Genomic DNA, 24,403 nt, shown 5'->3' on the forward strand with positions numbered 1-24,403 from the left:
GTATGCTCATAATTAGATTATCTCTTCGTCCAGTTTTCTCGAACTAGCCCTAGGCATCCCCCTGTAGTATTTTTTGAAATATTCGGAAGCCCATAACTTTTTTGTTACATGTACATGTTGACCACTTGAAGTGACATTAGAAATCATATTTGATGGAAAACATTAGAGTATGCTCATAATCTGATTATCTCTTCGACTAGTTTTCTCGAACAGACTCTAGGCATCCCCTACCGTATTTTTTGGAATATTCGGAAGCCCATAACTCCTTCGTTACTTGTCCTTGTTAACCACTTGAAGTGACATTAGAAATCATATTTGATGGGCAATAGTAGGTTATGTGATGCACTTTTTATTAACACTAAATAAACCTGCAAGTATACATAGTAGGTCTAGTATAGCTAAAGGTCAGTAATGAGATATCTAGCACGGGGAATAGAATCACAAATTGTCTACCTTCTACTAAACTTCTTTCACTATTTGGAAAAACAAAGATTTCGGAAAAAGTTTTGGAAACAAGAACATTGAAAGCATTAAACAACTAAGTGCAACAAATTAAAGAGGAAAAAATATGAGAGATAAGAGAATTCCAAGAATGTGCGTTCACAGTTATGGTTATACAAGTTCCAACTACAAGTTATGCCCATGCGGTACAAGCGTAGATTACTACCACTAGGGTTGTCAATCCTAGATTCGTAACTCCTAAAAGCTCCTAAGACCCTTGAAAAGTTCTCACTCTCAATTAACATTGTCGTTTTAAAGGAAGCTAATTGTAGTGTCTATTACGTGGATCTAACTCGACGACCTCCTCTCACGATTATGTAACAAGTTACAAATCTTCATCGAATGTGTCACTCAAGCATGAAGTATTACGGAACAACTTAGGGAAGAAACAAAGTAAAAACAAAACGGATATTAAATAGAAAAAAAGAATTGTATTACCAAAGTCGTTACTAACATATTCCTAGAATCCTATGAGTTTAGTTACACAGGATTGAATAAGCTAAAAACATAGAATGAAGGGAAAACAAAGTGAACATAATATCTCGCGGAAGAGGCCAACCTTTATCCAAACATATCGAAAATTATCAATTTATATGTTCGAAATAAATATTACTTCATCTGTCCTACAAGAATATGCACTTTTTTCTTTTTAGTCCGTCGTATAAGAATATGTATTTTTCAATTTGGAAATTCTTTTATCTCTAATAAGGTGTGATCTATTTTCCACTAACAATAGTTTAATTACTTATTCTTTCTACTTCTATCTTATTTAACCAATTGCCCATTAAAAATCGTGTCCATCCAAAAATGCATATTATTGTGGGACAGGAGGAGTATTATATTTTTATATTAATACAAATAAATTATAAAGATAATGTAAAATAAATTAATAAAATACTAGTTTATATATAAACATAATACTAATAAATTATAAATACAAGAAATTAATATAGTACTTATTATTACATATATACAACAAGATTTGAATAATAATTAAAGTCTAATGATATTTTATACACGCGATTTAACCTGCAGAGTGACATGCGTTCGCAAGGGTGGCGTACGGTTGGCGTTCCAGGGGAATGGCTACTTGCTGCTGGGTATGTGATGAATGTGGTTGGAGGTGGGGACATCGCCAACATGTGGGTGAAAGGCAGTAAGACCGGGTGGATCATCATGAACCACAACTGGGGCGCCTCGTACCAGGCCTTTGCAACCCTCGAAGGCCAATCACTTTCGTTCAAATTGACCTCCTACACATCCCACGAAACCATCATTGCGCTCACAACGTTGCGCCTTCCAACTGGCGTGCCGGAATGACTTACGGTAAGGGGCGGACGCAGAAAAAATTGACTGTAGGGACTGGGCTCCACTATATATATATATAAATATTTTCGTAGTCAAATAATAATATATTACTCTCTCTGTCTCATTAGAAATGAAACGTTTTCCTTTTTGGTTTGTCCCATTAAAAATGAAATGTTTCTGAAAATGGAAACAATACTCTCTTTACTTTTTCTTCTCTCTTCGTTAATTCACAAAACAACGCTGTATAAAATTATGTGCCGAAAAGAAAATGTTTCATATTTAATGGGAAGGAGGGAGTATATATTATACTCTCTCTGTCTCTAAAAATAGACAAACTTGTGTATAGCACGGGTTTTAATGTGCAGTTGATAAAAAAAAAAGATGGAAAAAAAAGTAAAGAAAGAGAGATGAAAAAAATAGTAAATTAAAGTAGTGTTAGTGGATTGAAGGCTTCATATTATTAATGGTGTGTAATTAGTTAAAAGTTTTTCATATTTAGACTTCGCTAATTTTGGAGGACGACTCAAAATAGTAACACTAGTCTATTTTTTTGGACAAATGGAGTATGATACTATAATGTAAAAACCATAAATCACAACAACAGTAAAAATGCATATATGTTTAATATGAACTAGTCCAAAATATATCTAATAGAAACGAACATGTCATAGCTATCGTTTTACATCTAAAGCGGTGACAACTGAATTCTACGTATTTTCATCGATTGAAAATGTTGCAAGGTTTGTTCGTTATCAATAGTTGAAAACTTTTTTGTCATTAAATATATTTTGAATTTTTATAATTTCAATTTAGAGACGGATATAAGTCCGACACTAAATATATTTTAATTTTAGTTTATTTTTTGTAATTTATTAATTACTGGCAGAATTTTTCATCATTAAATATATTATTGTTGTTTTTTAATTTCAATTTAGTGACAAATTAAAGTCCGACACCAAAATTTGTTGCCTTTTTAGTTCTTTTCTCAAATTTGTAGTAGTGGCAACAAGATTTGAATAGTAACTAAAGTCTAATTATATTTTATACACGCGATTTAACCTGCAGAGTGACATGCGTTCGCAAGGGTGGCGTATGGTTGGCGTTTGTGATCCATGTTATTAGTGATCTGTTTTTTCAACTCAGTGAAATAAAATATGCTTACAGTAAAGTATTTCATGGTTAGAGTGAAATGTTTGTGATCCATGTTATTAGTTATCTGTTTTTTCATCTCAGTGAAGTAAAATGTGCTTAGAGTGAAGTATTCCATGGTTAAAGTGAAGTGTTTGTGATCCATGTTTATAGTGCACTGTTTTTTCATCCCAGTGAAGTAAAACGTGCTTAGAGTGAAGTATTACATGGTAAGAGTGAAGTGTTTGTGATGCATGTTATTAGTGATCTATTTTTTAAACTCAGTGAAGTAAAATGTGTTTAAAGTGAAGTATTTCATGGTTAGAGTGGTTGTTTGTGATCCATGTTATTAGTGATCTGTTTTTTCAACTCAATGAAATAAAATGTGCTTACAGTAAAGTATTTCATGGTTAGAGTGAAATGCTTGTGATCCATGTTATTAGTGATCTGTTTTTTCAACTCAGTGAAGTAAAATGTGCTTAAAGTGAAGTATTTCATAGTTAGAGTGAGGTGTTTGTGATCCATGTTATAGTGATCTATTTTTTCAACTCAGTGAAGTAAGATGTGCTCAAAGTGAAATATTTCATTGTTAGAGTGAAGTGTTTGTGATCCATGTTATTAGTGATCTGTTTTTTCATCTCAGTGAAGTAAAACGTGCAGAGAGTGAAGTATTCCATGGTTAGAGTGAAGTGTTTGTTATCCTTGCTTATAGTGCACTATTTTTTCATTTTAGTGAAGTAAAACGTGCATAGTGTGAAGTATTCCATGGTTAGAGTGTGTAGAGCTTAAAGTGAACTAATAAATGTTAAGAGTGAAGTGATTTACCTTTGCAGTGATTCAGTTTATGCTCAGAGTGAAGTATACGATGTATGTCTTATAATGTTTTGTGTTTTCTGATTTCAGTGAAGTGAATAGACCTTAGAGTAAAGTATATGATGATTGATACTATGGTGAGCGGGAACAAGATTGGAAATGTATTGCTTAAAAGAAACAGCAAGGAAATACTCCAAAGGCTAAGAGCAAAGAATTGCAGCGCATTAATGTCTTCGGAAACAAACCATGAGTCATTGAATATCTTGGTGACAACATCATGGAGTCATTGAATATCTTGGCGACAATATGTTGAAAAAGTAGTGCACTATGAGTCATTGAATATCTTCAAGAATGTAGCAACAACATGAAGATAGATGTGGAAAAATGATTGTAAACTTCAAGCGTTCATGACCATTTGTATGAAACTGATATGGTTCATAATATGTGTCATTTAGTTCAATATAAAGCTCATCCGTTTCAATTAAATTCAATATTATGTTAGACTATTTATTTTACTGTAGAGCATATTTGCTTCACTATAGAACATATTTACTTCAGTGTAATTCACTATAAAGTTATTATAGTACTTCACTATAGCATATAATAGTTCACTATATGCACAATATACTTCATTGTAGTGAAAAAAATAGTAAACTATAAGGCATGTTCAATTTACTTCACTATATGCACACTATACTTCACTGAAAATGAAAATACAGTAGACTATAAGATATGCACAATATACTTCACTTTATGTTCAATCTATTTAGTTCACATATGAATACTTGTTAATTATTTAACAAAATATAGTTCACAACTTAAAATTGTAATTTGATAAGTTTTGGTATGAAGTGAACGACTACAGTAGTGAACTAAAACAAGTATGCAGTGAACTATACATATGTAAGAAGTGAAAAAAAAAACAAGTTTGTAACAAAATAAAACTCACGTACATAACCTGTACGTATTGAACTAAAAACCAGTAAAAAGTGAACTAAAAATAAGCTGACAATGAAATAAATCTCACGTTTAGTGGACTAAAACATGTACACAATGAACTAAAAATGAGTAAGAAGTGAACTAAAAATATGATGTTTGATATTTCAACGAAGAATATACTCCCTCCGTTCCATAGTAATAGAGTCATTTTACCATTTTGGTACGTTCCATAGTAATAGAGTCATTTCCCTTTTTAGTAAAAGTCAACGCATTTTTCTAGACCTACTTTACTCTCTCTTACTTTTTTCTCTCTTCATCTCTCTACCTTTTTTATTTTCCACTTTATTCTCTCTTTACTTAACTCACCTAACACAATTTTTCAGTGTACAATTTTTTCATTTCAGTTTACAGTGTACAATTTTAGCATCTTGAGAATGGCAGAACCCCTAATAAACGCCTCCATTACTATGGAACGGAGGGAGTAGTTTACAGTGTACAATTTTTTCATTTCAGTTAAGTATATTGAGCATATAGTGATGTATATTGTGCTTAAAGTGAAGTATATTCTGTATGCCTTATAATGTACCCTATTTTCATTTCAATGAAGTATATATTGTGTATATAGTGATGTATAATATTGTGATTATAGTGAAGTATATTCTGCATGCCTTATAATGTATCGTTTTTTCATTTTAGTGAAATATATTGTTCATATAGTGAAGTATATTCCTAAACCCTGAACAATGCGCCCAAACTTTTATCTCTCTCTTTCACCACAACCGCTGCATCGCCTCTTTTCTCTTTCGTCTGGTCGCGGAGGACCATCGCCGTCACCGGCATGTGGTGGTGCGAGCGTCTCCCTCCTCTTTCCCCAACTGCCCTCTCTCTCACTCTATCACTATTTCTCTCTCGACCTCACCGCAGGCCTAGTCGACACCTTCGTCGTCGTCGGTGAGCGGCAGCGCACAGTATTGGTCTCCTGCCTCGTTGCGAATCAGAGACGAAGCTTGGTTGTGCCATTTGAGCCAGCCGCCGGTACGCCATCCTATTCTTTTTGCTTCGGCCGTTGGATGATGCTCGTCGTCAGTCCTGACTCCAAACGTCGCGATTTGACCGGGAAGTGACGTCGCGATCAGACGTGAACGAATTTGGACAGGAAGTTGAATTTGGTTCAGAAATCACGCAACACAATTCACGTTGATTTTTGCGAACAAATTTGGTTAAGATTTGAAGAAATCAACACTTGAATTTTGGAAGAAATTGCACTTTGAATTTGGGAGAAATCGGCGCTTGAGTTTGAGATGTTGATATACCAATTTCAAAAATGCCCTTGGGCTATTATTTTTAACAAAAATCTGAAAATTTGTTTAACCTTTAAGATTAAATTGGAGTAATAAGATGTGTGGCTAAGAAAAGATTTATTCTCTAATTATACACTTAAAATTAGTAAGACCTTGATCACTCGCCTATACTAGGAGAGTATATCCGTATTTTAATTTTAGCATCTTGAGAATGGCAGAACCCCTAATAAATTTGATGCTTAAAAGGTTTATTAAATAAGTATATATACAATTGAAAAAGAAAAGAAGATTATATATATTGGCCGATTCACCCATACAAACTAAGTAGGAGTATAATACTCACACAAGCTTGGTCTTTTATCAAAAACCAAAAAACCAAAGCACAAGAGGAATCGGAATCGGAATCGGAATCGGATCCAAAAAAAATGTCACCTTACGCTTACATTAATTAATGTTAACCTCAAATGAATCTTCCAGAAGCGTACATCTGATCCAGAAGGATAACCATCCCCATAGCCACCTTCGTGTCGAATCCCGGCTGCACCTCCATCCGGAAAACATCCTTGCCAAAAGCTACCCCCGTCACGGCGGCCTCCTTCGGCCTGATCTCAGCCACCCGCCGGCGCTTCTCGTCATACACAGCGCAGCACCGTCGCGAGTACGAGCCCTCGATCTGGTACAGCGGCACGCTCTTCTTCTGGAACACGTGAGCCAGGCACCGGCTATTCAGGAGGCTCACGTTCTTCCTCACCGTGAACCTCGGATCCTCCACCGTCTCGCCGTCGAAGATCAGCCACGTATCTCCTAGGCTCAGTCTCTGCAAATCAAATCAACATTTAATTTCATTGTACATGAGTACTAATTAGCTAGCTAGGTGTTTTCAACTTTCAATTATATATATACTACCTTGCGGCGGATGGTGAGGAGAGTGGCGCCGGAAGCGTCCATGAGGATGATGTGGCCCTTGGTGGCGGCCATGTAATTGTCGACGCGGTAGACGAGGTTGCCGTGGGGGTCGAACACCGTGAAACCCTCGCAGTTGAGAAGGAGAGATTTCTTCCACACGGTCAGCACCACCGGATCAATTTTGCCCTCGTCGGAGGAGGAGGAGGAGGCGTTTGGATATATCTTGGTCATGCTTTCTCCGTGATCTCAATTCAATTGAATAAACAATATTGGTGTAATTAGAGATGGGTTTGCTCGAATGGGGGCTGTGTTGTATATATAGTTAGTTCATTAAGGTTATTATGGCCCTACCTCCAATCTAAGGAGTAGTAAAGTAAGATTAAGACCATTTTCGCCTTGGCCCCTCCGTCCTACTACTATTTTGCCATTCAAAGAAAAAAATAATTACAAAATACTCTTAGTACTCTCCCCGTTTCTTCGTAGTTGAGGCGGAACTTTTTGGCACATAATTTTAGAAATGAATGTTGGGTGTATTAAATAAATAGATAAAATAGTAAAAGAGAGGAAAATGTAGAGATAATAAAGTATAAAGTGAATAAAGTAGAGAGAATAAAGTAAGAAAGAGTAAAGTAAGAAAGAGAAAAAAGTTACCATATATGAAAACGGCTCAACTATAAAGAAACTTATCAAAATGAAAAAATGACTCAACTATAAATAAACGGATGGAGTATAAGTTATCTTAGTGCGTTGTCTTTTATGCACTCTTAGAATTTCTTACACAGAGATTCCTTTCGGACAACTTAAATTTGAAATCTTGTAGTGTATTAAATAGGTGTCACGCATTCAGGGTCTTTGGACAAATTCATTTCTTACCATAGGTGGAATTTTCTACAAAATAGATATAAAATGACAAGACTACAAAATTACATATTACGGGAGTCTATTTTCTGCACTTTATTTTCTAGAAATGCTCTTAAGCGGTTCAAATTAATCTTATCAATCTAGTACTTGATTATGAACCATAGTAAATAATAATGTTGCTTAATGACGTAGTTGACATATGATAAGATATTATGTGTGTAATTCCTATTTAAAAAGTGAGCAATGTATATTGGTAGTGATGGTGACTGGTGAAGTAATATCCGAATAATGTAGCATAATGATTTTTTAGGAGAATAAAATGGCAATGGGCGGCTATGAGTGGTGGGGAATGGTTGACAGAAAAAAAGTTAGATATCTAACAAATAGCCGTCCATTTTCTTGTTGGCCGTATATTATCATATAATTAAATACACCTAAATGCAGGACAAAGTATTAAGCTGCTATCAAACCAATTAATCTTAATTAATTAGTTTATGTGGCTGAGGACTAATTTGCGGTGGGAACAACGACACGCCACACAATTAATCAAACCTCAGATATTTTTCTCGTTCTCAACTATGGTAATTTAATACTTATTTGGTCATTTTATTATGTATTTTGAGTTGGTAAACTATCTCACAATTATAGACTTTTTGTGATTGGGTTTATTATTATATATATATCAACAGAGTTGAAAAGCTTTCCCATTTAAGTTATACTCTCTCTCTCTCCACGAAAATTTATTCCAATTTTTCATTTTTATTCGTTCCCCAAAATTTGTCCCATTTCATTTTTACCATTTTTTATAGTGAATTTCATATTGCACTAACTCATTCTTACTCACATTTTATTATAAAGCTAATATATAAAAGTATGACCCATAATCCACTAACTTTTTCAACTCACTTTTCATTACATTTCTTAAAACTCGTGCCCGATCAAACCGGGACGAATTTTTATAGACGGAGGGAACAACAGTGAATCTAAAAATTGTAAGAATTTAATTTAAGTTATAGTAATTAAATTGAAATCGACATATACGGACAACGTAAACTTTACCGTAAAATTATTAAAGTAGTAAGAGAAATAAAAAATATTAAGATGTTATTAGTTGAATGCAAAAGATAAGAGGAAAAGACTAAAAAAAAGAGAAATAATGAAGAAAAATAATGGTTACTATTTAAAAAAAGAAAAATATGGAGTACTAATTTTATGCATGGGCCAAATGAAAAAAAGAAAAAAAGAAAAAAAGAAACTAGTATTAAATTGGTGATGGATTGATATGAATTATAAGTGTAAAAAATAAGATATAAATTCATGGAGTAGTCTCTAAGCCTGGTGTGGGCTTTGACTAGTAATAGGCATGTGAAACTTTTTTCCAATAATCGCAGAAGGAGCTGAGGGCACCACACATGCGACAAGAATTTGAGGTGAGGAAAAATGATTAGTCAAGAAAAGATTATAAAATCGATTCTTGTAAAAATAAATGATTTTGGAGTATATAATTGAATGATATAAGTAGAGCATTGCAGTTGCAGATAAGATTTGGCAAGTGTAGATATAATACGATGCATGCAAAGTGTGGTGACAACGCGTGTCACCGCTTTAATAAGCACAAAAAAGGGTGATGAGGGTTGTGAGAAGTGAAGGTGTTGGAAAATGGAGAAGCAGGATGAATGGGAGAAGCAAAAGGAGTGGGGTTGGGTGATGGATGCAGGGAAGAAGGTGGTAATGGCCGGTGTTATCATGTCATCTGCTCCGCTGCTACTTCCGCCCTTACTCGTTGTTTCTGCGCTCGGCTTCGCTGTCTCGCTGCCTTCCGGCCTCGTTTTAGCCTCATACGCCTGCACTCACAAGCTCATGACCAAGCTGCTGCCTCCTCCTCCTCCTCCTCCTCCTCCTCTTTCTGATTATGATTTTGGTGTTGATGACGATGACGACGGTGATGGTGATAGTGAAGGAACAACAACAGCTGCGGAGGTCAAGATGAGTGAGGACATCAAGAGACAGATTGAAATGAGAATTGAATTGGTGGACGATGAGCTGAATCATGATAGAGTGACAGAATCACTAGAGGGGGGAGAGATGAGCAGCAACTCCTCTTCCACTGACACTAAAAATATTCTAGTGGAAGAGGAAGAGGAAGAGCATCAGGAACAAGAAAAGGAAGCAGAGGAAGAGAATGAGGAACAAGAAGAGGAAGCAGAGGAAGAGAAAGAGAATCAGGAACAAGAAGAAGAAGCAGAGGAAGAGAAAGAGAATCAGGAACAAGGAAAGGAAGAGGAAGATGGAGATGAGATGGAGGTTTTAGGTGTACAAGGGCTAGTTTTGAAGAATGAAATTTATGACGTCAACAAACCTGCTGTCAATGGTAATTAAAGTTAATGCTCATCAAACTGCTTTACTTATAAATTGGTATTAGCATATAACTTGTTGTTTTCTCTAGTTATTGATCCCAAGATAGATGGTGACAATTTGAAAGAGGGCAATGGAGTAAATGGTGGTGGGGTTAGTGCCAAATTGCGTGCTTTTATTTGTATTATTAGCATGATTTATTAGTGAGCAAGGTGGGTGATTTTATTTTGTTGCAGGAAGAGATTAGTGAGGATAAAATTTGGGAGAAGATAGACGCAATAAGAGTTATTGTAGGATTCAAGGCTCCAAAGCGTTCCTCCTATGTGGAAGAAGTTAAGGCCTTGTATCTCTTCACAGGCATCGAACCACCACCAACACAAGATCACTCTCATCTTACACACCTTAACTTCCTCATGTCTGTAATCGGAGTGAAATGACTTTTCCAATCTCGACTTGATTTACTTTTTGCCTATTTCGCACTTTCTTAAATCTTAAATCACACCATATCAATGCTGAAAACAAAATTCACTGTTATCCACTCAACTCACGCATTTAAGTCTTTGAAAATAACTCGATCAACAAAGTGAATGGATGCAAACACAACACAAAGCATAGTGAAGTAGCTTAATTCAAGCTTCCGAGCCACCTCTTCTTCACGCAACCTTCTCTGCCTCTCCTCTTCACTTTTCAAGAAATATGTTATTTTCCTCTTGGCTTCCCTTTCCGCTCTCCGGGACTGGATAATATTGCTGAATGTCTCTTCTCTTTCTTGGAATATGTTCAGCAGACCAAGTAATATGCCCATCAGACCATTTAGAATGGGCATTGATGCGAGGAGATATTTTTATCAGGGATGAGATTCAAAGTTTCAACTGAGGGCAATGCGGCTGATATGTTAACCAAAGCTCTGCCAGCTACCAAGTCCAAGGTGAAGTTTGTTGGAAGATGTCAACGTCGAGCCACAGCAATGAGTGGTCACAACTCTTTCAAAATGCATGGAACGAGCCGTTGGGATGTTGTGCGAGGGGTGATACAAAACTAGCCGTTGGCTGCCTCGTGCAGTTGTAACAAAAACGCACGTAGAGATTGAGAGATAGCTTAGCTCTTCTTGGAATTAGTAAGAGCGCCCAATCTGTTTGTGTCACTACATTAAATAATACTATTGACTTTCTGTTCAATCCAAAATTACAAGTAATACGGTTTCCATTTGATTTATAATATTTCACAAACACCTCTTGGGTGATAATACACACATGCATACGAATCAATGTAAGTAACTAATAACATAGTTGTCATACACTAGCCATTTAATTATTATTACTCAAAATATCATGTTTATTGGGTTACGAAAATCTCGCAAATATTGATAAGTCAAAGTAGCATCTGATTAAATGACACATGTCTTATTTTATACACAATGGTTAAGAAATACTACTCCCTCCGTCTCATATTAGGTGTCCCGGTTTACCATTTTTTAATGTTTCACTTTAGGTCTTCGCCTAGCACCCAAAGCCGTCTGATGAGGACTAAAGCAACAAAGAGAAAAGGCAAGGGGAAGACTTTTTCCCCCTGCAAGTGCGAGAATCCTCCACCCCCACCCAATCCGTATCTTCATTGCATTTTTTCGGCTTCGATCGATATCAGTCTTATTGTGATCATCCAACATATGCTTCTATGTTTCATACTCAGCTCAGTGGTGACCTCGAAACATAAGATCACGATTCTTGGTGGATTTCTTCACCAATCGTCAGATCTGTTACTTTGTCAAATATCAGTTTGCCTCTGCAGCATTGACAGTTGACACTGTGACAATCCAACTATCCGTCCGAGACAATAGCAAAATTGGGGAATCAATTTCATCAGCAAATTTTATATCAACCGAGTTGGATCTTTATTTGATGGAATTCTGAATTTAGTTAACTTCTTTTGAGTTCAAGTAAAGTTTTTTTCTTCTATTTATTTTTAAATTAATTCAGTTGCAATATCAACTCCATTTTTTCAATTATTCTTGAGTTGATATTGCATTGAATTAATACTAAATAAATTAGGAAAAAATAAAAAATTAAATTTAACTAACACAAAAAAATTAATTAAATTCTAAAATCCACTAAAAAATTAAACCAAGAGCCTAAAGTGATTACTACTACTCCCTCTATTCCACTTAAAATGACACGTTTTCTTTTTTAGTTTGTCCCAACTAAGATGATACATTTTTTTTTTGAAAACTTTCTCTATTCAATTAATAATCACCTTTTCTCACTCTTATTAAATATTCATTTTTCTTTTTCTCTATTTTAATACTTACACATACCTTTTATCTCTCCAACTAAACACATTAATCAATAATTCCTACAATTGTGTGCCGACTAAGAAATGCATCGGCTTAATTGGACTGTAGGAGTACTAGTTAACTAGTGCATTCGGATGGAAGATATATAAATTCCAACAGTCGGTGAATTCTTTTGTGATCATGCCATCTGTTGGAAAAATAAAAGGTAAAGAGAGGAAAGAGAGTTAAAAAAAAGCAAGAAAGAGTAGACTCAGAGCTGAATCGAACCTGTTCTTCGTTTTCCCCCACACGGAATCCAAATCGCTCTCCATTCAAATTCAATTGTTGGTAGCTGGAATATGCAATGGCATGCCCTTCCAATTCCTTGCTGTACAACTCCACTCTCTGCTCCTGCATCCCCGGCTACCTCTTCAATCGCACCTCCAACGCCTGCGCACTCTTCGCCGCGGAGCCACCGTTTCTCCAGCTTAGCAGCGGCGTCAGCTACGGCTCTGCCTTCACCTTCCCCTCTGCCATATTCTCCTTCGACTCTATTAAGAAGTTCACGCAATCGCAGGCCGTATTTCTCGAAGCCACGCTCGTCATGCTCCTCTGTTGGCTCGCCTTCTGCCTCCTCCTCCGCCTTTTCCCCCTCGGCTCCGACGGCCGCTCCGCCGCCTTCAAGATCCGCTGGTGGATAAGCCGCCTCGACGTCGCTTTTGCCACCCGCCACTGGCTGCACGATCACCAACCCGTCGTCAAGCGCAAGACCGAGCTTGGAGGCTCCTTTTCCATTGCTAGCTGGATTCTCTTCATCGGTTTGTTTGCAGCGTGAGTTCTGCTCTTTTTTTTGCTTTTTACTTGAATTCGACAATCAATTTATAGCCCAATTAATTACGGAATTTAGGCTTTAGGTTGCTCTATCAAACGATATCAAAGCGAAGTGTTGAGGTGCATAGTGTCAGAGCTGCCAATGCGCCTGAGTTGGAGTCATTTTTGAACGATTTGGAAGTCAACATTACTACTGTTTCAAGTATGAGCTGTGCTCAATTGCGCGGTTTGGACACTCTTGTAACGGGGAATCCTTTCTTCATTGATCAGAGATCTTTTCGCCTTTCCACCTTTGCAAACTACTCTTGTCTCAACACCACCTCAGGCCCTACCATATCCATTCGCTGCAGTAACTGTCGCCCTATCAGGGACTTCGCCTATATCTCGTGGCATTTTGTCGATCTTCCCAACAATCCGGCCACTGCGGTTGGCTTTCAGTTTAACCTCACTGCAAAGAAAAATGAGAGGAAGAAGCATTTGAGCTTTGTCAGTGGAATTGTGAAGAACGCCACCGACTTTGATGACAAACCGGTTACATATAGAGGGGCTGTGCCAAACATTCTCAAATTTAATTTATTTCCTAGACTTTACCGCAATTTGCACGACTTAAAGCTCATCCAGCCCCTGTTTCATGATTTTCTTCCTGGTTCGTCTTTTAGTGAGGTAAGTCAGCTTCAAGCATCGCTCCAGAACTCTAGAGATGGACTCATCAACACTACGTTGGTTGTCAATTTCCTATCTTCGTATATTGTTGAGGTTGACAATCAAAATATTTTAGGACCCGGTGAGTGGTTTCATCATATGTTCTCGTCTTACACTTAATTTCATTGGAGCCTGCACTGTTAGGTTCTTCTTTGTGTTTGTAGCTTCCACTTTTTAACTTGTACAGGTATGGTTCTTGAGATATAAGGTATAAGCGTGTTAGATTTCAATATCTATCTGTGATTATAAGCGTGGGTTAAACTAAAGCAATTGGATTGCAGTAACTAGCTACCATCTTTAAAGAAAGAGAGAGATAATTCTCTGGTTATTGCTTCTCCGATTTGACAAATTCTCTCTTCCATCAATAATTTGACTACACTTTCTTTGTCCGAATCTGCAGTGAGCTTTCTCGCTGATCTTGGTGGCCTTTATTGCATAAGCCTTGGTATTTTTTTCTGCTTCTTGGTCCAAGTATGTTACATTTACCCTATATTTTTGCTGCTTTAGTACTTCTATTTTTGTTTTCTTTTTAGGCTTTTTAGTTCTACAATCTCAACAACTTGAGAGTTTGAATTTGAAGGTTAAATTTTTTTGCTTTCCTCTTATAGCTTTCTTCTTTTTTTCTTTTTCTGTCTCATTTACAGTGTGAATACAGAATCCAACGGCTCCGCTACGAGGATACTATAATGAAGAACATTAGGAATCGCGGAAAAGCCCAAGATCATTGGGAAAAGGTGAGCTTTCTAACTCCTATAAAAGCATTAGGAATATGAAGGGTTAATTGCCAAGTTAATAACGATATCAGTGGCAAACGTTCTATTTGTTGCAACTGATTGCACATTCCCTAAATTTGGATAAATGAAACTGAAATGAACTAATATGAATGAGTTAGTGCGATGCCATTTTTCATGTTACAAATGCCAAATGCAAATAGAGTTGGGTTTAATGTAGTTTTATTTTCTGGATGTACATTATATTGCAAGATTTGAAAGTTCACTATTGAGTATTGACATTGCTAAAAATTAATAACAACAAAATTGGTTAAAGTTGACTAGTTCTTTTGCATGTAACTTCAAAGCAAAAAAAAAATTATGTGGTTGGTTATTTTTATTGATCCGAGTGTTTTAGCTAAGTTCCAAGTTAATATTCTTTTCTTGAACTAAGTTTAGACTTTTTTGTCTTCACATAGTTGAGGAAATATGTTAGATACACTTGGGGAGCTTGCTCACTGGATGACAGCAAAAGTGAGCTAAACCAAACAAGTTGCACTGGCATTATGACGAAATCATTACATCACCGTGAATCGTCACACAAGCAAAGAGTGCAGGATAGATCTAATGCAGCCAGTCTTAGCAATAAAGTAACCTTCCTGGATCAGAAGGTAACGTGTGATTCTAATTTGACATATCATTTCTTCTCGTATGAGTGGCAAAACTGTAATTCAAGGATGAATGGCTGCAGAAAGTGGAGGCACATAATACTCAAGATGTCGGTTCATGCTCAACTGTAGCTCCAAAAAACCTAGTTGGGCGATCGTCTTTCTCAATATGCAAACCAGTAAGTTTCTATTACTTCTCTTTTTTTGGGTGCAGGGAACTAGTTTTGGCGTGTAAATGGGATGGCACTAGGCTCATGAAAAACATGATTTCTTTTGTTATTATTTGTGCAGTTCTTAATATTAGTTCTTTAACATCTAGTTTTCCATATTAGCAAGAGAAACATTGGTGCACATTATAATATGGAACTGAGGTCTACCTTTTATAGAAATCCATAGGGGCCCATTAGACTTATATATAGTGGTTAGAGTTCTCTCTTTACACCAATGTGAGATAATGCTAGTTATTTTTGTTTCATTTGCCACTGACCTTTTCTTCTATTTTGTTTTCTGTATATGCTGTTAATGCCAAAACAATGATTTATGTGCTAACTTAGCTGATATAAAGAATCTCTTGTTAAAGCTATCCTCTTAGCATCAAGGTGTTATATTCAATGTTTCATGTGTATGACATGAACTTTTAAGTCTATTTTGGTAATTATGATATCCTTCTGACTAAAAATTGCTTCTATTGTTTGAACGTATTCGATAATGCTTATTAATTCTATTATTTCTAACTTCAGCAAGAGCCGTCCAATGGAAGCTTAGACTGTAAGAGCTATGAAGGTAAATTCTTGATAACTAGCTCTTATCATATTCTTGTGATTATTGCATCTAATACGTCTGAGCTGTCCGAGTATTTTGTGTGGATATGTTTCTTTGCTCTTTCATTTGAACAGGTTTTAAGGAATAACAGTATACTCTTGTGTCATGCTAGAAGTCCAAACATAGTGTTAGGAACTTCTAGATCTAGATTTAAGTACACAAATAGGGATGTTATACCCATAAAGGACATCTTTTTTGTATTTTTGAGTCAATATTTTACCATCAAATGTGGATAAAGTTTTATTTGGATATAAAGATGACTATGTAATAGTATACATTTTTATGAACTTCTGTTTTCTGTATTTGAACTTGGAAGTTACTATATGGATTGATTTATTTTGCTGATAATATGTTGTGGTGTTTGCAGGTTCAAGCGAAGGCGGAAAGTGGAAGAAAGATAATGGAGTAATGGTGAGGGATAAGTTAAAAGCTGCCTTGGCCAAAATGGAGTCGGCCTCTACAGTAGATGATGAGGCAAAGAGTGTTTCTGAATAGTCCTGCATCTGATAGTACTGTATTTCAAGTTTAAAATTGCAAGCAGAGTAGAACTCGCTTTTTCATTCTTTCTTGTCTTGATATAATATTGGTTGAGGAACTTCAATTTGTAACCTGATAAAAAGAAGCATTTACTCGAGAGCCTTTGATTTAAGATCATGATACTACGATCTATATTCAGGAAAAACAATATTAAGAGCAATTCCATGTTATTCTGTACAACAAAGTCCCATGCCTGATTCCATCAGTTAAGATAGAAGAAACCTACCCAAATAGTAACTCTTAAACATGCAGTAACGTAGTCTGTGATACAATACCACCAAACAACCAGTTTTCTTTTGACGGTTGCGTTGCTTTTTCCATGACCAAGGATCTTGAAGCTGCCCTCAAGCCGGTTTGCCATCAAATGGCCTGTCAAATCTTCCTGCAACTAATTTTCTAGTGCTTCATACTACTGATATGCGACAAAACAGAATATGTCAATCTTATGTGCACAAGATGATTAAAGAACATCGGTTTCTTGTTGTAGAATTACCTGAGGTCAGCAACCAGTTTCCTTGTTTGACAGATTGACATCCCTTCGTTGCATTCTTAAGGCATTAGCAAACAACCTCTTTGCAGCTCCCATATGCTCCTGTCTTAAATGGTTGTCTGGTGAGTTACTCTTCAGCTCTTCCAAGGAGTCCCCGCCTTTTAAGTTGTTCTTTTGCTGGGGTTCTTTGCTTGAACCATCCATCACCTTAAATTCACCGGATTTGTCTATTTTTGAGATCGTACATGCCCTTGGGTGTTTCCCAGAGAGGGGATTTGTTTTTATGTTGTTGCTAGACATGATGTTGCTCTTATCAGTGTGCTTGATCTTCACATCCTCTACCACCAGTTCTTCACATTCCTTAGTGAGCTCATGCTTTGTACCCTTGTCTGCTTGGCCAAGGGCACGAGTTATCATACGGCGAGCAACCACAAGATCTTTTTTTGGTCTCTCCTTTATCAGGTTACTATCACATGCATCTTCTGAAAATATTCTCTGTCTTGCAGCAAAATAAGCTGTTTCTCTCTCATCCAGAGAAGGTCCGCACACAGGATCAACCTTCTGGCCTTGGAAAACCAGAAAAATATTCCAAATTCATGTCCATATTTAAACAAACCAGATAATGCACTGCTAACGTGATAAAATCACAATTGGAAGAAATAACTAACAACTTCAAGTGATATCTCGATCTTGTACAATTATTTGTTTACTACCCACATAAAATATGAGGAAGAAGAAAGACAAACTTTCTGAAACGAAGCTCATGAATCACACAAAGTACAGAACTTCAAATTTCCAAAGTTCAAACAGAAGCCATTTTTCTTCTTTGTGGACTCTATTCATCTGTTCCACGTCAACCTTCCACATATCTTCTTTGGAAAACCTTAATTTGCTTCTATTCATATCACTACATGCAGTCTATATGTGTTCCTATTTGACAAGGATAATTAAGTCTAACTTTATCAAACACCCACCCCATAAATACTTAATATTTTATTTTCATCCTAAAACCTTAGAAATGCTACTTAATCCTTTCAGGAAAAAGCAAGTCATGTATTTCAAAACCACTCAGCTTCTGAATCATTAAGTGAAGTTATATCTTCTCCGTAACCATAAGGATTAGTAAATCACAGTTGAGTTTATTTATGCCATAACATTCTGGAATTTTACTTTTTTCTTTTCTTTTTCTAAAGCCTATGGATATGCTTTCCAAGAGAAATAAATTTGAAATAGCAAGAAACTGAAGTAACACCATAAAGCAATAATTGTATTATGATAGTACTTGTTCAAATGTAAGTATGTAACCATAAATTTATATATTTTTTAGTCACTTGCACAACAGGACTGTGTCCTTTCACTTCAAATCTAATCAAGAGTTTAGATTATACTATGAAAACGGTTATTCTGTAGAATGAGTAAAACCCGAAATAGCAAGAAACTGAAGCAACACGATGAAGCAATTAGTCAACATTCTGTGTCATAATGTAATAATTTACCTGGCAAAACTTCCTTTCGCCTCAATACATCATAAGACATTGGTGTCTGCATCTCACCATACTGCAACAACAAATCACTCACAAGGATGCCTGGACTGCAATTGTCATATCATCAAATTACATAATACCAGCACGTGTAACGCAAATTCTAGATTACAAATTAAAACACATGGGAAGACAATTTCTATTACACATGCTTTTTAAAACATATCATAACAACCACATTAAAAATCACGATGTAACAACTGCATGTAATATATTCTGAAGTGCGACCACTTGTTGGACCGCCATGAGCAGAAACTTTGATAAAGTAATTAATCGCATTAGTTCCTCTTTCGGAAAACTTTCTGATCCGCTTGAGATTAGTCACAAAAAAGAATAATTTTGAAGGCTTAAGGAATTGGACTTGGTAAATGTGTTTCTTAACTTTAGTCGTGGTTGAATATGAACTGAATAATTTAATCCTACCAAAATAGGGCAGAGAAAGAAATCAAAAGAGAATCTATTTTAGCCTCAGTTGAATATGAACTGAATAACTTATGAGGATTGCAGCACAAAAAGCATAAGGCTTGGATACCAAACATTTTCCTCTTCATCAAACATGGGCCTCCTTCTGAAAATCTAAAATGCATATAATTCCAAATGGAAAAATTGATAGCAGAATCAATCTAACTAAATGCTAAAATATGAAGCCATAAACTTAACCTACATTGATGTCTCTGGGCTTCTCTCCAACACTAAGTGCCTGTCTTCTCCTTCTCCAACAGAGTGATGAAAAAATCTAGGTAACATGATTGCTACATGTCATATTTAGTGAGCCAAAAAACTCATTTTTCTCAAGGTCCAGATAAGAAATGCAGTGAATGAGTCAGTAAAAATTGCATGAACATAAATACCCAAATATTTCTGCAAGACGGTGTACAAGCAAGCGGTTATATGAATTCATAGGTTCCAGCTCGAGCACTCCATCTAAACTGCACATGTAACATTTTCTTCACCTTTAATTTTCTGAATGGAGCTTAAAATTTCATTCAGACATTAAGTAATGGAAATGTAATCAATAAACATTATGTCTGTGATGTAAAATACCAAATTGCACTACATGAACAAAAAATAGTTTGAATACACTTGTGAGCATTTTATCATAATTGTTGGGGAAAATATTGAAGTGGTGATTGAGAGATTATTACAGTGCTTGTGGAGAATGCTGTGATCATGAGATACTTGGTTGGGATACAAAGCTTGGAAATATAAAATTCAAAGACAGAGCCCAATTAAAAAGGATAATGCACAGAATCGATGCATCCTTTTCCACTCTAGAATATTGTTATAAGTATCTATTGGGCCACAAATACTAAGAACAGCCTTTATAGTATCATAGCATCTGTAGCTACCCACAACAATCACCTTGTATCATCCTGAAGATAATTGACTAACAGATCTTCCACTGACAAAATTAGATGCTTGCAAGGATAATTGTCTTTAACAAGAGAAGCCAACTCTTCAACCTGCACAGTACCAGTGAAATTTGAGCACCAATCCAAAGGGAGATTAAATTTCAGTGCACATGCACAAAAATGAGAAGAACATTGGAGAAATAGCTGAAGAAATCATCAAGTCCATGTATAAAAATTAATTCTGTTGAATAAAGGATATCTTTATAAGGTGAATCAAAACATAGAAGTCACAGTATGCTACCTCATATGCACATCTAACACACATGAAGCCAAAAATTAACACTTCCAGTGCAGTATTGTATTGGCAGTTTGACAGTTGACACACAAATAGAAGTGCATAATAAATGATCAATTTTTTTTGTTCTCTGTGAATCCAAAGCAGTGCAAACGATCACTGAGTATATAGTGACAAAGTACTCACACCAATCTGTCATTAATTTCCAAACAATTCGACTAGCACAATCTCTTTAAAATTTATTGTTTATTCGCTCACTACTAGCCAGTTGAAGAGAATGAACATTTCATCAATCCTAATGAAAGCTAGAGCAAGGAAGAAAGTCTAACAGGTTAAAGAAAAATCAACAGAATAATGTGAGTCGGGCAGCCCCAAATCACGAGGATAGAATTTATGCCCCAGCTATTGCTAATGCAGCTTGCAGGATCATAGTATTATCAACAGGGTAGGTTGACTATAATCGACCAAAAAAAGATTGTTTAGGTTCATGTTTTGAAACGTAAAAAAAATTCCAATTAATTTCAACATATGTTGATGAGCGTAGCCCCCTCCCCCAAATAAATAGATATTGACGGAAAGAGAAGAAAGAAAGGAGCAAGTAAGAGTAATATGCGGATGAGAAACATAAAAATGAAAGGAAAAAAAAAGAAGGGAAAGAGAAGCAGAAACCATGGAGAATTGAGCGAGAGTCATCGCCGCCGTCTTCAATGTTACAATTAGCCTCCGCTTCCGCCGCTCGCGAGCTGCCTCTCAATTTCTGACTCTATACCAACTCATGCCATTTATTCAATTTCCCACCCCTTTAATATCTGTATATTTATTTATTGCTAAAACTTTTATTATTAATAAATAGGGAGTAAATAAATGTGAACTGCTCACATTTCACAAAATCCTTCATCGTCAACAACCATCAAGATTCAGGGCTCTCTAAAGGGGAAAGTCTGGGATGATGTCGGCGGCGGCTTTCATGTCTCACAGGCCTCTCACTGCATTCAAAACTTATCAGCACTCCAATGTATTGTCTTGTTTTCCGCCGGTTTCGTCCGTTTCTTCGTCGTCTTCTTCTGTTGATGCCGAATATGCTCCAAGAAATCGACGAATGGTTTCTTGTGCATGCGTCGCTCCGCCTCAAAATCACCAGCCTGCAAACTTTAAGGTATGCTCTATCTTTCATCAATTCAATTTCTAATTTTTTTTCCTTAATAAATGAGCTGAACTTAGTAATCCATGGCTGTTGATGGGATCTGAAGTGGATATTTTGATGGTATTGGGTTCATTTGGTTTTGTAACTGCTTCTATTCAGCTACCTATAAGTTAACTTCAGCATGATCCATCGTTTCAAGATCCTTGTTTCATCGCATTTTTGTTTGTGTTTGTTGCTTCTATTCTAGATAGGCAGTGTAAATTTTGGAATTACAAACTTTTAAAATGTTTTGATGTGTGATAGGTGATGACAAATTTTCAACTTTTAGGTGCTTTTTTTCGGAATGTAATCATGTACTCATGTGGAAACATACATTTCTGTTCATTATCTCCAGGGTGCTCACAAGATGTATAATTCGAGCATCAACGAGGAGGATGAGGATGCATCCGATGTACTCATTGAATGCCGAGATGTCTACAAATCCTTTGGGGAAAAGCACATACTAAAAGGTGTGAGCTTTAAGGTGATTTTCTTATTTATGCTTTGATTCTGTCGAATGGTTAATACATTATCCAATGTATTTGTTGTTATTTCAACTGACCAAAAGATAGTGATTTTACCATCATGATTTTAGGGAGGCAGGAATTTTTGTAAGTGGTGAATTTTAGGCCAGGGGAATGTTTAATCAATGGGTTGTCACATGAGATAATCCATCTTGGGCTACTCATTATTGGTTGTTACTTGATAGTTTCCTAACTAACTATATTTTGTTAATGAATGAACTTTAGTGAATAAGTCTGTGTTGCCACAAGAACCAGCTCATTCATTCTCAGTGGATACCACCTTAACATTGACAGAGTTAATTTCTTTTGTAGATTAGGCATGGAGAGGCTGTCGGGATTATTGGCCCATCTGGGACAGGGAAGTCAACCATCTTGAAGATTATGGCTGGGCTTCTTGCTCCAGACAAGGTAATTCTTCAGGTTTATTCCTTTCTTTTGGTATAATGCCGTACTTTTAACTTTACTATTATTGATAGAATCTACTTTAGATGGGTATTGACTGTCCTCTTGTGGTCAATCATTAATTATGAACAACTAGGGAGAGGTATTGATTCGCAGCAGAAGACGACACGGGTTGATCAGTGATGAGGAAATTTCAGGCCTAAGAATTGGCTTGGTGAGAGATAACATTGTTTGCATCTCCTGTATTATTCAGTGACTCCAGACAGTTCTTGAATCTGTTGCCCATGGTAACAGGTTTTTCAGAGTGCAGCACTGTTTGATTCTCTCACTGTTCGTGAAAATGTCGGGTTTTTGTTGTAAGATGTTTGTCTTTGTAATTAGATTTTGCTTCATTGTTAACAACTGCATTTTTTAGGTATGTTTCATATTATATCTCGAATTTCTGTGACAGATATGAAAATTCAACTATGCCAGAGGATAAAATTGCCGAACTCGTCACTGAGACTCTAGCTGCTGTTGGACTAAAGGTATGTGGTTAATGACCATGTCCATATAGCTACTATCTAAGCTTATCGAAAAGCATATATATAGGGGAGCATTAGTGTGCATCCTTCTGACACATACTTCCAACCTTGTGCTGCCACGTGGCACGTAACATGCAAAATCGTAAACGATACAATGCAATATACATTAGTGGACGCTGAAGATGGATTTCCGCATATTGCATTATAGATATAGACAGATTGCATTATAGATAGTTTAATGTTGCATTTTAGACATAGACTGTGTAATTTGCATTATAGACATAGGCGATTGACATATTCATTTCTTAAGGTGGAGGTAGTTTAAGAGAATTCTTTGTACAGGGAGTTGAAGATCGATTACCTTCAGAATTGTCCGGTGGGATGAAAAAGAGAGTTGCGCTTGCTCGTTCCATCATTTTTGATCCAACAAAGCATGTGATTGAGCCTGAGGTATTATTTGTTCACCTTTTTGTTTCTACCAAAGAAAATTCAGGTGCTCTTCTTACACACTGGTTAAGATTTTATATGTTTTGGCTTGTACGTTTTTGGTGCTTCAAGGTCATAATATGCAATGTATTATTATGAAGTACAATTCCATTTGCACTATCCAAGTAAAAAATATCATCATTTTTACGTATGGTATTTATATCTATTGACATCATGCGTGTTTTGAATAGGTGCTTCTATATGATGAGCCAACAGCTGGTCTGGATCCTATTGCATCAACTGTTGTTGAAGATCTCATTCGCTCGGTTCATATGAAAGGTAAGGATGCACTTGGGAAGCCTGGGAAGATTGCGTCCTATGTGGTAGTCACTCATCAACATAGCACAATCAAAAGAGCTGTTGATAGGTAGTGGTTATTTTCTAGCCTTTTGCACAATTTCAGCTACTTCTTCACGTCCTAATACTAATACCATATCTAGGCTGTTGTTTTTGTATGAAGGAGCAGTTGTTTGGCAAGGAATGACTCATGAATTCTCCTCCTCAACGAATCCAATTGTTCGACAGGTAAACGCCAACTCTTTCATATTTGTGTGTAAAGGTTCTGTTGGCACAATGTCATGAATCGTAGATGTATACATTATATCTCGTGGGAAAGTTGCTGCTCTAAAACTAATACTTATGGTTTAAATAGTGATTCTCATACGTGAATTGTACTTTCAGTTCGCATCGGGGAGCTTGGATGGGCCAATTAGGTATTAGGTATGACAAGGCCCATATCCGTGGCAGACAGGCAGAGTTTTCTTAACTAGGCTATTTGAAAATTTCCATCTCCATGTATTTGCCCTACAGTTGAGTTCAAAGGAATTTCATAATTTCATTTCTGTGGTATCAAATGATGTTTTCCATTTTATTTTTTAATCCAGCTTGTTCTTTCACTTTGCACGGTGATGGTACCATTTGGTGTAGTATCCAATCCCATGTTTCAAAATGGAAG

The 24,403-nt window shown here is 36.3% G+C and overlaps 5 protein-coding genes across 10 annotated transcripts; 3 read left to right on the forward strand and 2 right to left on the reverse strand.

Moving 5' to 3' along the window:
* Positions 1-6,261: 6,261 nt before the first annotated feature.
* LOC125211148 (LURP-one-like protein (DUF567)) lies at positions 6,262-7,187 on the reverse strand. Its single transcript, XM_048110856.2, has 2 exons — positions 6,897-7,187; positions 6,262-6,807 (listed from the first exon to the last, which is right to left on the reverse strand). Exons 1-2 carry the CDS (start codon positions 7,125-7,127, stop codon positions 6,451-6,453), a joined length of 588 nt encoding a protein of 195 aa, XP_047966813.1. The 5' UTR covers positions 7,128-7,187; the 3' UTR covers positions 6,262-6,450.
* Positions 7,188-9,386: 2,199 nt separating this feature from the next.
* Positions 9,387-10,573, forward strand: LOC125223703 (nucleolin). 2 transcript variants are annotated; one of them, XM_048126969.2, is made up of 3 exons: positions 9,387-10,128; positions 10,204-10,265; positions 10,325-10,573. In XM_048126969.2, the coding sequence occupies exons 1-3, from the start codon at positions 9,417-9,419 to the stop codon at positions 10,547-10,549; spliced, it is 999 nt and encodes a 332-aa protein (XP_047982926.1). In that variant the 5' UTR covers positions 9,387-9,416; the 3' UTR covers positions 10,550-10,573. The 2 variants fall into 2 exon arrangements, with proteins under 2 accessions (XP_047982926.1, XP_047982934.1); XM_048126977.2 differs by having other exon boundaries at positions 9,388-10,128; positions 10,349-10,573.
* A 2,011-nt stretch (positions 10,574-12,584) lies between these two features.
* LOC125223680 (uncharacterized) lies at positions 12,585-16,750 on the forward strand. Its single transcript, XM_048126937.2, has 8 exons — positions 12,585-13,212; positions 13,296-13,996; positions 14,315-14,385; positions 14,559-14,648; positions 15,104-15,295; positions 15,376-15,471; positions 16,033-16,075; positions 16,482-16,750. The coding sequence occupies exons 1-8, from the start codon at positions 12,746-12,748 to the stop codon at positions 16,607-16,609; spliced, it is 1,788 nt and encodes a 595-aa protein (XP_047982894.1). The 5' UTR covers positions 12,585-12,745; the 3' UTR covers positions 16,610-16,750.
* A 3-nt stretch (positions 16,751-16,753) lies between these two features.
* Positions 16,754-21,125, reverse strand: LOC125223718 (uncharacterized). 5 transcript variants are annotated; one of them, XM_048127006.2, is made up of 7 exons: positions 20,999-21,125; positions 20,045-20,145; positions 19,534-19,611; positions 19,347-19,418; positions 18,638-18,732; positions 17,145-17,707; positions 16,754-17,039 (listed from the first exon to the last, which is right to left on the reverse strand). In XM_048127006.2, the coding sequence occupies exons 1-6, from the start codon at positions 21,020-21,022 to the stop codon at positions 17,151-17,153; spliced, it is 927 nt and encodes a 308-aa protein (XP_047982963.1). In that variant the 5' UTR covers positions 21,023-21,125; the 3' UTR covers positions 16,754-17,039; positions 17,145-17,150. The 5 variants fall into 5 exon arrangements, with proteins under 5 accessions (XP_047982963.1, XP_047982954.1, XP_047982946.1 ...); XM_048126997.2 differs by having other exon boundaries at positions 16,754-17,060; XM_048126989.2 differs by having other exon boundaries at positions 16,754-17,063.
* Positions 21,126-21,275: 150 nt separating this feature from the next.
* LOC125223690 (protein TRIGALACTOSYLDIACYLGLYCEROL 3, chloroplastic-like) lies at positions 21,276-24,327 on the forward strand. The gene is made up of 10 exons (XM_048126948.1): positions 21,276-21,485; positions 21,868-21,996; positions 22,349-22,444; positions 22,575-22,652; positions 22,733-22,794; positions 22,890-22,965; positions 23,305-23,412; positions 23,640-23,815; positions 23,889-23,973; positions 24,130-24,327. The coding sequence occupies exons 1-10, from the start codon at positions 21,276-21,278 to the stop codon at positions 24,166-24,168; spliced, it is 1,059 nt and encodes a 352-aa protein (XP_047982905.1). The 3' UTR covers positions 24,169-24,327.
* The last annotated feature ends 76 nt before the right edge of the window (positions 24,328-24,403 follow it).

This window comes from Salvia hispanica, chromosome 2 (genome assembly GCF_029641045.1).
Source record: "Salvia hispanica isolate PSC_SH4W2 chromosome 2, Shi_PSC_v1, whole genome shotgun sequence".
In the NCBI taxonomy this organism is placed as follows: Eukaryota; Viridiplantae; Streptophyta; class Magnoliopsida; order Lamiales; family Lamiaceae; genus Salvia; species Salvia hispanica.